Consider the following 16,918-nt stretch of genomic DNA (forward strand, 5'->3'; position numbering starts at 1 on the left):
TAAGCGCTGCTGTTACTACGCACGCGGTACTAAGCGCTATGCGGGTGCATTTAGCATAACATTTCTCTACTCACTCTACCGGCTGCCAGCATTCCGAGGGGTCTGCTTGTACGGTGTTGAGGTGTGCGATATTGAGTTAAGAAGCTCTTTCCTAAAATATGAGGCGGGGAGGACGTGCCCTCATTCCCAAGGACACACCTGTGGGTGCAGCTTCCTGTGCCCCCTCTCTGTTCTCGGTTAATTTGGACACTGTCTTAATCTTGTGTTATTATATATCACCGCCGGCAGTTCTACGGTTTGCTGCCCTTTATGGAATCAACGCCCCAGCAGGCGGGCTGGCTGGGTGGGGGTGGATTTGACAGTCAGACCCCAGTGGGAGGCCAAGGGGTGAACATGGCTCTTTTTACTGGATTCCTCCTTGGCCGGTCAGACACAGGCCCTCGCCAATGTCCCAAACACTAACAGGCGGACCCAGCATCGACACCTGGCAGGGATGTGGTGAGGATAAGGAGAGCTTCCATTTGGGTAGGAACGGTGCAGAGGCCCTCTTGCCCTTATGGCATGTCTCCAATAGGCCGCCACAGCTGAATAATACTGACAGACGGCAAACATGCTGGCAAAAAAAACGACTCACAGTTGGCACTCGGGCTCCTGTCTAGTGCCCAACGCATCAATCTGATTCTGAGTACCAGTACTCTCCTTGACAGTGGAGAAGTGCCGGTACTCTCCTTGACAGTGGAGAAGTGCCGGTACTTGGCTTGGTAAAAATAAGAAGTGCCGGTACTCTGTACCGGTGAGTACCGGCCCATTTAAAGCACTGACTATGAGAGCATCGAAGGCAGAACAAATAGCAGTTTGGCTTTCTCAGGGAGAAAAGCCATCTCAAGGAGTGCATACCTTGTTGACAGCAAAAGACGTCTTTATCGGCGGAGACGCGAAGGCAGTGTTACCCGTGAAGGGAAACCACCACCACCACTGTAACACTAAGTCGGTTTTCCTCCAGAACTTTATCAGATTCAGTCATCAGATGATATGCATCATTTGTGAAGTGTGCTGGCAGCAGGTGAGGCCATTTCTCGAAGAATCTTGGGCGATTACCTGGGCGAAGGACCTCTCCTGACAAGTGGCCGAGTGGCAGTCCTTATATACTAAATCTTTTCACAAATTAGAATTTCAGACATAAGTTTAGGAATGTCTGACATATGTTATGTGCATCAAGGCATGCACTCCAGATGTTTCCTTATGAATATATAAGGTAAAAGGGCATCAATTCAGACGTCATTCAGACATTATTCACGTTAGATATTGCTACCATGTCATTAATAGAAGAACGTGACAATATCACAGTTCCTAGAAAGATAAGGTCTGGCGAAATCTGTTTTTAAATGCAGACATAACTATGATTCTACATAAATCAAGGAATATGGTGACAACCATTGTCTAAGTTAAGGAAGATGACGGCCTCCATGAACTAAAATGGAGTCGGGGCTACAAAAGATGGAGGTGGACCCTGAACACTTTACGTCATGTCGCTTGCGCTTGCTAAATGTGCTGTTGGGGTAGGATTTCCCCCAGCTTATTTCCAACATTTATCACTATTTTCTTAGCACAAAATGCACAATTGCGTCTAAAACTGATGCGAGTTTAAATGTGCTCTGATGGTAGGAATTTCCCCTCCAAATTACTCATAATTGTGTGAATAGGAGTAATTCCATAGTTATCATAGTGTCAAAGAGTGTGTAACATGGAATTACTGAGATTACTCTGGTGTAATTGAAATTCCACCTAGGCCTCGTTGTGACCTTCCTTTGGAGTCGCTATGCTCTTATTCAGCTAAGAAAACATTGATTAATCTAAAAAAGACCAACATTAATGCATTAAAAAAATTCTAGTTTAATGGACATTCCTCTGTGGGGCCCAAGCGACTACGGAAAACTGATGAGTAAATGTATAGAAATTTATGGTCACCAGCCTGCTAGACAAAGTCGAAGAACTCAATTGCAGCAAATGTTCTTCATTTTTATGGCTCTCATTGGGGCTCCTCTGTAACTCCTTTAACTAAGGTGTACTCCGCTAAAGGCCTGCTCGTTGGTGCACTAATGTGGGATTTTTTGTTGGAGTCTCAGATGAAGTAGTTTTTACGCCTCTCTACATTTACTACCTTGGAACTAATTTGTCTAGATTTGCATCTTATTTATTCATGTCAAGAGCTGTTATGTTAACAGGTAAGTTCTGTTTAACACTCCCAGCACTGGGCCATGAATACGTGTGTAACATTTGTACGTTTTTAAATCATATTTTAAAAATAAATATATAATTATTTTAAGCTTTGCATGAATTACATAAAAATACATAAAATGTTGTTTTCCAGACATAGCTATTTTAACAATGTTCTTACAATTCGACAGTGTGTCCCTATTCAAAATTCCAGTTGACCAGCTGCAAATGGTTTTTATTGGGTCCAGTCACAACCCATACCGTTGTGTATATTAGTTTATATATATTTCACAGACATATGTGTGGAAGTTCTAGCAGTCAAAAATACCAATTAAACCAATAGATACCATTAGACACTAATTAAACTATAACTATGATGAGCTGCCATATTCTGTATCGCAGTTTCACTGTCCAAAACCTATATTCTCCCTAGTGGACACAATAAACCACAGCAGACCACACTCGTAGCTGGCCTTCTGGAGTTTCACCCTGTGCTGTCTCTTGCTCAGTAAAGAATTAACTAAATAAGTAACATATTGAATTGATTGTTTCCGGAAGGTGGTTCCGTGCATTTACCAGTCACATTTCATAACTTTTGTACTAAGCCACACCTCTGCTTGAGTAAGCCTTGTAGTTTGTTTGAACTGTAAGGTATTTGACTGTCTAGCCTTCTTGTACTTATGCTACACCTCAACTAGATGAAGCGCATTTTCTCCACTGTGTTTAAACCGTGAGGTGATTCAATGTCTATCATTTTTTTTTCAGTTTTATATAGCACAAACTTGAACCAAAGGTATTGGTGTGCTTCACATGAGCCCCAGTAACATTACACACACAAGGGGAGATAAATTGATTTGTCCAGAATGACAGGATGTTGAGCCGACACCCAGACTTCAACCTGATTCCCCAGTTCAAAAATCAGCAGTTCTGACCCTAACACCACATACTCTCACATCCAGCATCTCTCTTGACCTTTTCCATATGAAACAGATTTAAGTTTATGATGCAAGCTTTTGATTGATTCCTGCAGATATGCATATTCAAACACGTCTGGGCAACCAAGCATGCTTCCAAAACCGGACCCCACAGTAGAAATTGGACAGCGGAATGGACTCAGTAACCTAGATGTGGCTAAAGTCAACAAGCTGTACAACTGCAGTAAGTTCTCTCCTCTCATAATTAAACAGTTAGAAGCAGCAGCAGATAGCAGCCACATGTAGGAGCGAGTCTTTGTTGTTGTGCTAACTTATCATAGAATGGGGCTGCGTTACAACCAGCCCTCTCCAGCCCTCCTGATCTATGAATTGGGCTCAGGACAAAATGGTGGTGTGCACTGAGACAAACATGGCCTCCCCCATCAATAATAATGACGCTTGTATCAGCTGAGTGCAGCAAAGTGAAAGCAACATCAGTGGTGGGAGGGAGTCTGCAGGTGCCCTTGGTTCATTGGGATGGCAATCTGCTTCAGTTAAAGCCAGACGTTTGCACATGCACAGTGAAAGTTGTACAAAAAGGGCAGCTTTCACTTGGTGAGTGGTCACTGGCTGTTCTGGTGAAGAAGTCAGCATTGGTAGTTTCAAGCAGCCCTTCCAAGTCCAGGACATAGCTTTTTTTTCATTCCATTCTGAGTTACAAGGAGGGAGGATGCCCCTGTTGGTGCCACCTTTCTCTTGTGACATATAAAGAGCTCGCAATATGTGTATGCATTGGGGCTCGCAGCAACAGTTGCCTATCGCAAACGATATTTATACGTGGTGAATTCTAACTAAGCATTTTCAAAATCCGCTGCAAGGTGTGACTGTGTCTATGTGAATGTAAAGTTGCTTCATAATGCGAATGGGACATCTACTCAACAGTGGCATCAGAAGTACGTTTGGAGAATGGGTAAAGAGAACCATGGATGGTGAGGTGGAAAGATAGAGGGCAGTAAGACAGGTGGCAGCAGGAGTCATCTAGGAGAAGAGGCCTGGGAGCCTCCTCCGAGCGACTGCATAGTACGTACAATTCTGAACATGTCAAGCACGCTTCCAACCAGGTACCTCTACCCTTAACTGTGCACTGTAATTGGCTCACCAAGAAGACATTTAAAAAATGTGTTGAATTTCCAGCTGTTTCCAGCTACTGGAGTATTTTCAAGTAGACACAACAAATTTATCAAATCAGTGTGGCCTCCATCCATTCACATGCCATGATGATCAATTTTTGAATGTAATGAAACCTTTGACATGGCCATCAAAAGAGGTACAAAGACAGAATACTTCATTAGCTTTCGAGATCACGCAGGTACAGTGTTGGAATGTGAAAGTCTGAACAAGCCTTAAACTCCCCTTTTAGTACATATACAAAAGGCCCCTGAGATTGCCCATAGGGGAGGGTGCTATGTATTTAAAAGGTAGGACATGTACTTTTAAGTTTTAATTGTCCAGAGAGTGAAAAACTTCCAGATTAGTTTTGCACTACTGTGAGGCCTACCCCTCCCATTGGGGATTCTTTGTTGCATCTAATAAGTGTGATTCCCAAGTGGAACAAGGTACAACTGTCATGTTAAGGTACCTATGGAATTGTAATGATACATCCTCTTCAATGGTAAAGTCGGATTTATCATTACAATTTAAAAAATGGTACTTTTAAAAAGTTGGAATTTTGTCTGCCCTCAGCCCTGTGTGTCTGCTGCCTGTCTGCAATACATGTCTGTGGTGGCAGAGAGCTGGGCCTTGTGCATTCCCTCTAGACAGCCACACACAATGGGAGCTTAGGTGTGACTTGATGGGCCTTAATGAGACATTAACTGCCTTGATGGGAGGGCAGAGCTGAGGACTGCCTCACTTACACCTGAATAGGTTCTGTCCTGTCCCCATACAAAGGACTTCTTAACCTCCTTTAGTGGGTCTAGAGCCGGGGAAGGACCTCTCTGCACTTCAAATACCCTTCTTTGAAGTCACCCCCACTTCTAAGGCACAACTGGGTATAGTTACTGGACCTCTGACCCCACCACTTCAGTATATTTCTGGACCTGTGAAGATTCTGCCAGGAAGAAGGACTGTTGTGCTGCTCAAGGACTGCCACTATGCTGGACTGCTGCTCTGGAAGAACTGATTTACTGCTGTGCTGACCTGCCTGCTGCCCTTCTTGCCTGGGTGAGAAGGACTGGACCTGCATCACTTGAACCCAGATTTGCCCCAAGGGCTTGTCTGCTAGCCTCAAACAGCACCTGGACTCTGCCATCTGAGAGTCTTGCCCTGCCAAGTGGTGCCAATTCAGTCCTGGGCCCTTGGAAGTGGGTATAAAGTGTTGCAACTCCCAAAATCCACAAATAGACAATGTTGCGCCAGTCAGAACCAACACATATTGCTTGATGCTGATGCATCACTGCTACCTCAAGGACTGAGGACATTGCATCGCTGTCTGCATGTCTGTTTGCCTCCAGCCTCTACACTGCCCACAGTCTCCGGTTCAACGATGTTGCATTGCCTACAAATTCTGTACTTCACTGCTGACGCATCGCCTCCTACTTCATGCGTCTCCGCTCCGTTAACGGCACAACTAAGGTACATTTCAGAGGGACCAACTTGGTTCTCTTATCCGACCCACGCTCCATCACCTTCGGCCTGAACTTTTGTATTTACCTGGTAAAGCATGACCAGATAGCCCCGGTTGGCGCTTTATGCTTTTAGGCATTATAATTCAAGATATTCTTCAAAAATTCATAACTCTGGTTCTACTTTTTAAAGTTTTGTTGTTTTGGTATTGTTTTGTTCAATAAATTCAGTTCTATTTTTCTAAATAGGTGTGAATAATTTTTGGGTGGTGTTTTGGTCATTTTAAATGTTTTCAGTGTTGCAAAAATACTTTACCCATTGCCTCCTAAGTGAAGCCTGCCTGCTCTATGCCAACCTACCAGAAGGTGAGCACAGGTTAATTTATGGTGTGTAACTGACTTACCCTCACTAGGATTGTGGCCCCTACTTGGACAAGGTGCATACTTCTGCCAACTAGAAACACAATTTCTAATAGACCCAATAACACCATCATATTTATCAAATATTAACATTATACATATAGACATTTGAGGCATTGACAGACAAAGAGTACAAATTCAATAAGCCAATTGCCCACCTAGGATCTATTGAAAATGTCCTAGTACATGATGTAAAAGTGCGAATTAGTTTTGCAATTCATTAAAATGTGACTTTATTCTCCTTAATCGATTTAACATATGTAACATTACACCCGTATTGTGTTATAATACATGAGAGTAAATATGCTCCCAGAGATGTTGTGAGGAAATGGGGTGTATTATAATGGATGGTCGTGTGGCCTCACCATGTAATACACAATGACCAACCCCTTTAGTTCTACTAGGTTTCGCCTGTAAAACCCTCAGCTCAACCCTCGGTTGCTATGGCTCTGAGCAGCTTACACAGAGGAACAAGTGTGAAGCACTTAAAAGGCACCAAAACAATAGGAGAAGAAATCGACACGACAATCAAGAAATCAGACACCAATTCAAAAAAATAAACTGAATTTTTACAAGAATTTAGACACTAGAACTAAACAAATCCACTGGAGGGTTCCTGAGATATAGACTCTACAAGTAATATTGAATCTAAGCAATTTCACTCAACCGTGAACAAGCCTTGGCAAAGTCAACAAATTGGATACTAAGAAACCTTTTCAAGGAAAACTTGGGGAAGTGTCAGTGTTGTTGGTTAGAAGTACTTTGGGCAACAGTCAGGGGAACCAGCAAGATTCTCAAGAACAGTTACCTCCACAGGAGAAGCAGTCCTTCAGCAGTCCCAGACACTACTTCTGTGTTGCAATGGGCTCCTATGGAGTGATCCCGATGCAAGGGATAAAGGATTCTGTGGATCAATTTGGTCGATGAGGGAGGGGGTGGTCTTCCTGCAGGGATTCCTCGGTCCACGAAGATGGTGAGGGGGTCCTTGTTACAGGGTTGATGTCCTATAAAGTCGTCTCCGATCTGGCTGAAGTGCAGTTGCCACTGGACTACCAGTCGCCTGTTATCACAGTCACAGGCCAATCCTACCTGCGTCAATAACTTACCTTCTGAAGGTCCCAGAAACTCTCAGACAGTGCTCTCAGATTGAGAAAACTAAGGTCCAACTCTGTGCATCAGGTCTTAGCCCTCTGTACTACACAGTGGCACTGGTAGCGGCTTGAAGACTTGGGGCAACTAACTTGCCCCAGCAGGCGTTTTCAGCTGTTGTGTCCCTGTTCTGCAGTCAGATGGTCCTTGGAGTTCTCGTGGCTTGACTGGGGTCTTGGAGATAGCGTTTCCTTGAGCAGGACATGGCAGGCACAGTCCCTCTATTCACTGGCTACTGGGTGCACCGGATGCAGTCCTCTATGGGGCAGCCTTTATTTGCTGGTCCCTCGGTGCAGCAGGGCAGTCCTTCTTTGCTTCTTCTTCTGAGTCAGTTAAGATATTGATGCCAGAGGTACCTCATTTATCTTCAGAAAATGCCTTTCAAGAAAGTTAAATAGACGCAGTTGCTAGAAAAAAGTAATCCCTAAGCAAAAGCAGACAAGTCCTGGGGTAATGCTCCAAAGCCCACACAAAATACATACAACAGATCTTCCAGACAGCGCAAACGCTGTCTAGGGTCGACCAAAAAAAGGAGGTTTGGGCTTAGCCATTACTTTAAATGGTAAAGTCGAGTTAGCATTTTTAAACTGACCTTCCAGTCTACAGTGGCAGGCTGGGAGCTGTGTTTTACCTTGTCATACTCATAGGGGCATGACTAGTGCTGCAGTCCACAAGAGACACGCTAACTTACAGGTCCTGGGTACACCTGGTACCATATACTAGGTGCTTACAAGTAAGTTAGGCTATGACAAATGGGGACGCACCAATTAAAAATGCACCATTTTAGGGTCCGATCACATGCACTGAATCCTGTTAAACTCCAAAATGCCAGTTTCCTTCCAGGCGTGGGATAAGCATTCTGATGTAAGAATGTCTTGCAAGATAGGTAAACACCTTAGGAAACTGGACTTCATTGCCACCATTTGCGCTACTAGAACTACTAGATGCTGTTTTTTTTACTCTGAGGATGCACTGAAGCCTGCTAACTAGACTCAGTGCCAGTGTTCTTCCCCTACAACTGTACATGTGGTCAATTGTAACCCAATTGGTAAGGACTTTAGCACCCCTGTAAGTCCTTGGTAAATGGTGCCTATGGTAACCAGTGCATGGGTACTAAAGAGGGTTCCTGAGAGGAGCAGCTTTAATTAGGCCACCTAAAGGGACCCCTGCACAATCTGTATGCACACTACCATTGCAGGATGAGTGAAATGGTGAACGCCATTCTGAAAACACGACATGGCATACTAGCTGTGTACCATGCCAGCATGTACTGCATATACTGTATGTGCGTCACCCCTACAGAAGGCCTAAGGCAGGCTGCATTGTAGTATATGTGAGGGCACCTCTGCATGAGCAGGTATGGCCCTGTGATGCCTAGTTCCATTACTAGGGCAGTGAACGTGTACAGGCAGCTATGTTAAAGGTATGTACTGGGCACTGGTCATTTCGAGTTACCCAGCTACATAAAGGCTGGACTGAAAATAATGGTATGTTATGTATATTTCTAAAGCGCAGCGGTTACCCGAGGGTGTCCTGGTTCTAGCTACTGCCCTCTGAACACAGGATGGGAAACCAGCATACTGAAAAGCCATGTGTTCAATCCTTTCCTAAACGCCATTTGATCTGTGGCATTTCTAATATGGAGAGGGAGATCATTCCAGGCCCTTGCGGCACAGGTAACGAAACTTCTCCCTCCACGGTTGACTTTTTTAAAAGAGGGTACTAACAACTTCTTCGCTCCTAAAGAGCAGAGGGCTCTTTTAGGGACGTGCCATTGAAATCAACGTTTCAGATTGATTACGCCAAATTGTATTCCCTGCTTTCCCTATTAAAGTTAAGACTGATGGTCTTTTATTTGCTTGCTAAATGTGGCGGAGGGAAGTAAAACAATTCAAGGTTATACTTTCAATTTAGTCATACTCTAAAGGACCACAGATTCAGAATTTCAATTTTTGTGGGTTTATTATAAGGCGAAAAATAATTGAATATAGACACACCATGTCAGAAGTTGGCCTGGTATATGATGTTCACTAGTTAAAGTGACCACCTTGTACCATGCCAAGCAACCCTTATGGCGTGGTTGTAAGTCAACCTTTTCGGACTAGCTGCCCTAGTGGTAGCGTAGGCTAAGCAGTCTTTGAGGCTAAACTCGTGAAGCGTGTTAAGCAAGCTGTTTTACCAAATGCAACCCCCTTTTATACCAATGAAAGGACACCACACAGATATATATTCAAAATATATATGTATTTATTTCTCAAAGTATCCCCTAGACTCTTTATGAGCACAGGAGCACAAATCGTTAAAAAGACAATGTTATAATACACAGAAGTTGCTCTTTATATGGATGGGCCCTGGTGGCCACTCAAACCATATACTAAAATAGTGGTATAAGTACCACGAACAGGAAAGGGAAAAGGCCTAGGGCCTCTAGAATCGCTGGGCCTACAAGGAGCTAACTTCAGTTAGTGACCAGGAGGTCCACGGGTTGCGTGTGCAGTGAGGAAAGTCACACGCGTGCTCCCATAGGTTTTCAATGGGTGCGTAAAAGTTACAAAGTTACTGCAGAAAGGTTCTTCTGGTTAGACTACGATCTCAAGATTCGAAACACAGACACTAGAGATGATTCTCTACACTTGGGCACCGGAGTGCCAGCTTTACCTCACCCACAGGAAGCGGGTGCATAGGTCTCGATGTGCGTCGGGTTTCTTCTATCGATTAAATGGAGCCTGTCAACAAAGCTGCTGCAGGCGGTCGGTCCACAAGAGATGCGGTGGATCCAAGGGTGGATCGGAGTTGTAGAAGACCTGAAAGCAGAGGGGACAGTGTTCAAGGTCACTAGCCAGTGACTGGCGTGGCACCAGGTAGGTACCAGGCGATGTCGGGTGCAAACAGGTGAAGAGGTGTAGCTTGTCTCCGCAGCCACGTGGTCCCTGAAGGTCGACGACGTCCAGGAGTCGAGTCACGAGCTGTCCCACTCGAAGGAAGCAAACAAGCCTTGGCAAAGGCAGGAGTCGTGGAAGTTCAAGAAAGCTGATGGTTCTGACCAGCAAGGTCAGAGGGGCTGCTCTTTTGGAGAGCAGCTAGGGCCAGTCTGGAGCAACCAGACCAGCATCGTTGATTTTCAAATAGGTCGCCAAAATGGCCACTAGCCAACGGGCCAGGGACCGGGCAGGCGCGTCGAGATGCAAAGTGCAGAGGGGCCCCACGCAGATCGTGGAGATGCTGGAGGGCTCACCTTTGGTGCAGATGCTGCTCGGTGGTTGGGTTTCTCAGGACCCAAAGCACAACTTGGAGGGAGCCTCTGTTGCTGCGCTTGCAGCTTGTCATCGGTCTTTCAAGATGGCTGGCTCCACGTGTCTCGGTGCCTCCACGGTTTCCTTCTTTGCAGGGACTGTGGATCGGGCGGTGAGAGGTCTGGAGGTCCAGGTCTTGTCAGGCTCTGGGCTCGGGCTCCAGCAGGAGGCGGCGGCAAAGCAGACATTCGATAGCTGGTTGGTGCTTGCGTTAGCAAGATGGTCACTCCCTGACCATAGGAGAGATTTCCTTCAGTCCTCTGTGCAGCAGAGCGTCGAAGTTCCCGTCTTCTTCTTGTGGTTAAGTTGATTCCAGGATGTCTGAAGTCTTAGGACACAGCTCCAACCTTTAAGCGATTCTAGGGGCCGGACTACCTGCTAGGTCCCTCCCTAAGGGTGGGACCAGGAAGGAGGGTGGTTACACCCCCAATCCTTTGTCCAGCTCGCCCCAGGTCCGGGGCTGGTGTGCCCCAGGACCGGATTGAACTGGCATATGCACCGAGGCTCCTTGTGAGCCTCAGGCATGTCTGGTTCCTTTCAAGCCCTACCTGACCAATACACAAAATCCTGTCTGGGGTGGTGCTCGCACCTCCCCTGGCAGGAAACCCTTTGTCCACGTCTCCCAAGCTGGAAGGACTCCCAGCAGCAGGAGGGCAGACTTGTGTCTGTGGTGGCAGCATCCATTTTGTGGAGCTGAGGCTATGTCTGATTTTACCCGGGTTTCAGGTACTGTACATGTCGTGTCCCTCTAGAAGGGTGGAATGCTAACCCCGTCGCCAGAATTGGCGAGGGGTTAGTATTCCAATTCGTATGACACCTTACTCGACATGTTTTGATAAAGCCAAACCAAAGATAGCATTTAACCGCGAGGTTCATAATGCACTTAAGAGTATATGGTATGACGATATCTGGAAACAGTAGAAGGAAGTGGTTCCGACCACTGCAGACAGGCTTAGCTCATGCCAGAGCACCATCTCACATGGAACCAAGCACTCTGCCTTCAGGATTGTTAAGGCCTGCCATAGGAGTGACTGATAGGTTAACATGTGTTCCATTTAAGGTTAGGTATAGGTATACTACACCTAAGTAAGAGGTGGTTACACCAACTTACCCCAGCTGAGTGATCAGCCAGTTGTGTCAAATTTGTTAGGCCAAGCCTGGGGTGGCATAATGCATGCTTCAGCCCCTGGCAGGCCTTAGATACACCAATGCCCTGGGTACCTAGTGTACACTGGTACAGGGGCTCACAGGGTGATCCACTTCCAATTGGTTATGCACCTAGGGTGCATAGTGTCAATTTAGTTAGAGAGAACAGCAGGCTGGGGGTCTGATTAGCAGGCCCACAGCCTTAATATATCAAAAACCAGTGAAGCAAAAAGCAAAAATGTGGGGTGACCATAGGATAGCAGACCCTACTCTCCTACACAACCCCCCCCCCCCAAACGCAGGGACATTAAACTAGCCTTGACCAGTTTAGTCTTCATGTCCTAAGTGGAAGTACCTGGAGAGACCATCTGCATTCCCATGGTCTGTACCTGGCCGGTGCTCCACTGTAAAGTCCATACCCTGTACGGAAATGGATCACCTAAGCAGTTTGGGGTTTTCACCCTTCATCTGATTTAGCCACAAGAGGGGCTTATGGTCGGTCTGAATCTTGAAGTGAGTGCCAAACAAGTATGGCCACAGCTTCTTCAGGGCCCACACCACAGCAAAGGCCTCCCTCTCAATAGCTGACCAATTCTTCTCTCTGGGGGTCAACCTTCTGCTAATAAAAGCAATGGGTTGGTCTTGACCATCTACATTAAGTTGTGACAGCACAGCTCCCACACCCAACTCAGAAGCATCTGTTTGGACAATAAACTCTTTGGAGTAGTCAGGACTTTTCAGGATAGGTGCAGAACACATGGCCTTCTTCAGGTCATCAAATGCCTTTTGACAGCTTACTGTCCACTGAACCTTTTTGGGCATCTTCTTGGATGTCAGATCATTAAGAGGAGTCACAATGGACCCATAGTTCTTAACAAACTTCCTGTAGTACCCAGTCAAGCCCAAGAAAGCTCGAACTTGAGTCTGGGTGGTTGGAGGAGACCAGTCCTTGATGGATTGTATCTTACTCTCCAGTGGTTGAACTTGGCCTCCACCTACAAGGTGGCCCAAGTACACAACCTTACTCTGCCCTATCTGGCACTTAGCCTTGATAGTGAGGCCTGCCTTTTGCAGAGCCTCAAGTACCTTCTTCAGGTGGATCAGGTGATCCTCCCAGGTGGAGCTAAAGACAGCAATGTCATCAAGATATGCTGCACAAAAGTCATCCAACCCAGTAAGGACTTGATTCACCAACCTTTGGAAGGTGGCAGGAGGATTCTTCAGACCAAAGGGCATCACCACAAATTGATAATGCCCACCTGGGGTTGAGAATGCTGTTTTGGCCTTAGACTCCTCAGCTAATCTGATTTGCCAATAGCCAGCTGTCAAGTCAAATGTGCTCAAAAACTTAGCAGAAGCTAGTTTGTCTATGAGCTCATCTGCCCTTGGAATAGGATGTGCATCTGTCCTAGTGACAGCATTGAGTCCTCTGTAATCCACACAGAACCTCATCTCTCTCTTGCCATCTTTGGTGTGAGGTTTGGGGACCAGAACCACTGGGCTAGCCCAGGGGCTCTCTGAGGGTTCAATGACACCCAGTTCCAGCATTTTTTGTACCTCAGCCTTTATACAGTCCCTGACGTGGTCAGGTTGTCTATAAAGTTTGTTCTTTACAGGCAGACTGTCACCAGTGTCCACCACATGGGTGCACCAGTCAGTGTGACTAGGTATCAAGGAAAACATGTGTTGAAATGTTTGTAGAACCTGTCTACATTCCATCTGCTGATGATCAGTGAGGTTGCCTCCAAGGGTCACTCCTTCAACTGAGCCATCTTCAGGGTTCTGAGACAACAGGTCTGGGAGAGGGTCACTCTCTTCCTCCTGTCCCTCATCTGTAGCCATGAGCAAGCCCATGTCTGCCCTGTCAACATATGCTTTTAACCTGTTAACATGGAGTACCCTGTGGGGACTCCTGGGAGTACCTAGGTCTACCAAGTAGGTAACCTCTCCCTTCTTTTCCAGGATTGTATGGGGTCCAGACCATTTGTCTTGGAGTGCTGCTGGGGCCACTGGCTTCAACACCAATACCTTCTGTCCTGGCTGAAACTCAACGAAGACAGCCTTTTGGTCATGCCAAGCTTTCTGTAAGGCCTGGCTTGCCTCAAGGTTTTTGGATGCCTTCTCCATATACTCAGCCATCCTGGAGCAGAGACCAAGTACATAGTCCACTATGTCTTGTTTAGGCTTTTTGAGAGGTAACTCCCATCCTTCCTTCACTAAACACAGTGGGCCTCTCACAGGGTGCCCTAACAACAATTCAAAGGGGCTGTAGCCAACTCCTTTTTGTGGGACCTCTCTGTAAGCAAACAGAAGGCAGGGTAGAAGGATGTCCCATCTTCGCCTGAGCTTTTCAGGTAATCCTTTGATCATACCCTTTAGGGTCTTGTTGAATCTCTCAACAAGCCCATTGCATTGTGGGTGATAAGGAGTGGTGAACTTATAGTTGACACCACATTCCTTCCACATAGCTGTCAAGTATCCTGACATGAAGTTGGTACCTCTGTCAGAAACCACCTCCTTAGGAAACCCCACTCTGGAGAATACTCCCAGCAGGGCCCTGGCCACAACAGGAGCTGTAGTGGTCCTAAGGGGAATTGCCTCTGGATACCTGGTGGCATGATCCACTACCACCAGTATAAATCTGTGCCCAGATGCAGTGGGAGGATCCATGGGACCCACTATATCTATTCCCACTCTTTCAAAGGGGACCCCCACCACAGGTAGTGGTATTAGGGGGGCCTTTGTTGTGCCACCTGATTTGCCACTGGCTTGGCGGTCACACAGGAGCGACAAAACTCCTTTGTATCTTCATTCATGTGAGGCCAGTGAAAGTGAGGGACAAGCCTGTCCCAAGTCTTGTTCTGGCCTAAGTGTCCTGCTAGAGGAATATCATGGGCCAAGGTAAGAAGGAAGCCCCTAAATTTCAGAGGTATAACCAACCTCCTGGTTGCACCAGGTTTTGGGTCTCTAGCCTCTGAATAAAGGAGCCCTTCATCCCAATACACTTTATGGGTACCTTGAGCATTCCCAGCCGCCTCAGCAGCAGCCAGCTGTCTGAGGGGTTCAAGAGATGGACAGGTTAACTGAGCCTGCCCCAAGTCAGCCCTGGAAGGTCCCCCTGTCCCCAGAAACTCAACCTGATCAGGTTCAAGCTCTTCAGGGACAGTTCCTTCAGGGTCCTCTAGATCATCTTCCTGGGAAGGCTGATCATCACCTTGAGGCAGGGGGGAAGGCACAGCCTTTACCCTCCTGTTCTTCTTCTTGGTAGGTGCTTGGTCCATTGTTCCAGGATCCAAGACCTGTGGTTCAGTAAGGCACTTTTTGGCCTGTGACCTGGTCACAGCAAGGACATGTGGTGATATACCTAACATCTCTGCATGTGTCCTGTACTCCACTTCTGACCATAGAGAACTCTCTAGGTCATTGCCCAACAAACATTCTACTGGGAGGTCTGCACTAACCACAACCCTTTTGAGGCCAGTTACCCCTCCCCATGAGAAGTTAACAACTGCCACACTATGTGAAGTAGTGGCATTGCTGGCATTGGGCACCAGGTAATTCTCACCTGGTATGTACTGTCCAGGATCCACAAAGCCTGGTGTCACCATAGTGACACTGGCACATGTGTCCCTGTAGGCTTGAGCCACTTTTTCATTAATTAAAGGAGTCTGTCTGTACTTGCCCAGGTTACTGGGGCTCACAGTCAGGGACAAATCCATGTCCCCATCACAGATCAAGACTGCCTGTGTCAGGGTTCTGTCTAAGTCAGAATCTCCTTCAGTTCCCATAGTGATTCCCACTACACCCTTTGTTTGGGGACCAACACTGCTAACAGTAGTACTGGGAGCAGGTGCCTTAGGGGCAACAGTGTTGGGGGCTCCACCCTTCCTACAATCACTAGTCCAGTGAGTTGTATTCTTGCAATGTTTGCACCAGGGTTTCTTTGGACCTTCTTTCTTCTTCCCTTTGGGCTGGGACCCACCCTCGTTAGTACTAGTTTGGGGCCCTGTTGAAGACTTCTGGTCTTTAGATTTCTGATCTCCACCCTTTTGGTCTGTTTTCTTCTGATCACCCCCTTGGCCCTGGTTCTGGTTCTTTTGCTTAACCCTGGTTCTGACCCATTTGTCTGCCTTCTTTCCAAATTATTGGGGAGAGGTCAGATCTGAGTCAACCAAGTGTTGATGCAGTTGCTGGTTCTGACAGTTATTTAAAATCTGTTCTCTCATCATCAAATTGTACAATCCTGTATAATCAGATACCTTACTTCCCAGCAACCAACCCTTCAAAGCCTTAGTGACACATTCAATGTATTCAGACCAGTCCTGAGTCTGTGTCTTCTGGGTGTCTCTGAACATTAACCTGTACTGTTCAGTGGTTAAGCCTAACCCATCAACTAGGACACTCTTCAGGACTCTGTAAATTCTGACATCCTCCTCTCTAACAGTGAGGAGTGTATCTCTGCCTCTTCCTTCAAAGGAGAGCCATAAGATTGCTGCCCACTGGTCTTCAGGAACCTGCTGTACTTTGCAGGCTCTCTCAAGAGCAGTTATCCATTTGTGGATGTCATCCCCACTTTTGTAGGGGGGCACAACCTTGGACAGGTTCCTATTGTCAAAGACCCTATCTTTGTCCTTAGGGACAATGCTGCCACCAGTGGGTATAGACCCACCCTCTTTAGGTTGCCTAGCCTTACTCAGTTTCTCTTCCATCAGAGCTACTTCTAACTCCTGTTTCCTGATTCTCAGCTGGGCTTCCTGCATTCTGGCCTCATGCTCCCTCCTCTGAGGGGTGGCCATCCTTCTCCTGGAGTGACCTTGAGAGCCTCTAGAGGCATGAGAAGTATTAGATTCACCTGAGTGATTCCTTTGCCTCCCAAACCCCTGGTTAAGTCCACTTGGGAGATCCAATGGGATGATCCCATTGTCAGTCCCCAATAGCCTTATGTTAGCTGGGCCACGTATAACACTTGGCACTGGGCTAGTTCTCCCTTCATCCTCACTACCTTCTGTATCAGTACCCTTCTCACTTTCATCCTCTGTAGTATGAATCTCATCTAAGGGGTGACTATTGGAAAGGGGTACCTCAGTAGCATCTTCAGAAGGGGGGCCTCCTGTTCCAGTCCCTGAGGGGCCTAACTGCGGGGCTTTCTTGAGAG

At 46.6% G+C, this 16,918-nt stretch overlaps 1 protein-coding gene across 2 annotated transcripts in view; it reads left to right on the plus strand.

Annotated features, from left to right (window-relative positions):
* The window catches only part of LOC146859674 (astacin-like metalloendopeptidase), a 565,544-nt gene that overhangs the window by 406,855 nt on the left and 141,771 nt on the right, over positions 1 to 16,918 (plus strand). For both annotated transcript variants that reach the window (XM_085643427.1, XM_085643428.1), the window contains one exon: positions 3,248 to 3,375. In XM_085643427.1, coding sequence (XP_085499553.1) covers positions 3,248 to 3,375 — 128 coding nt within the window. The remainder of the gene's footprint in view (positions 1 to 3,247; positions 3,376 to 16,918) is intronic.

This window comes from Triturus cristatus, chromosome 3_1 (assembly GCF_964204655.1).
Source record: "Triturus cristatus chromosome 3_1, aTriCri1.1, whole genome shotgun sequence".
NCBI classification, from domain to species: domain Eukaryota; kingdom Metazoa; phylum Chordata; class Amphibia; order Caudata; family Salamandridae; genus Triturus; species Triturus cristatus.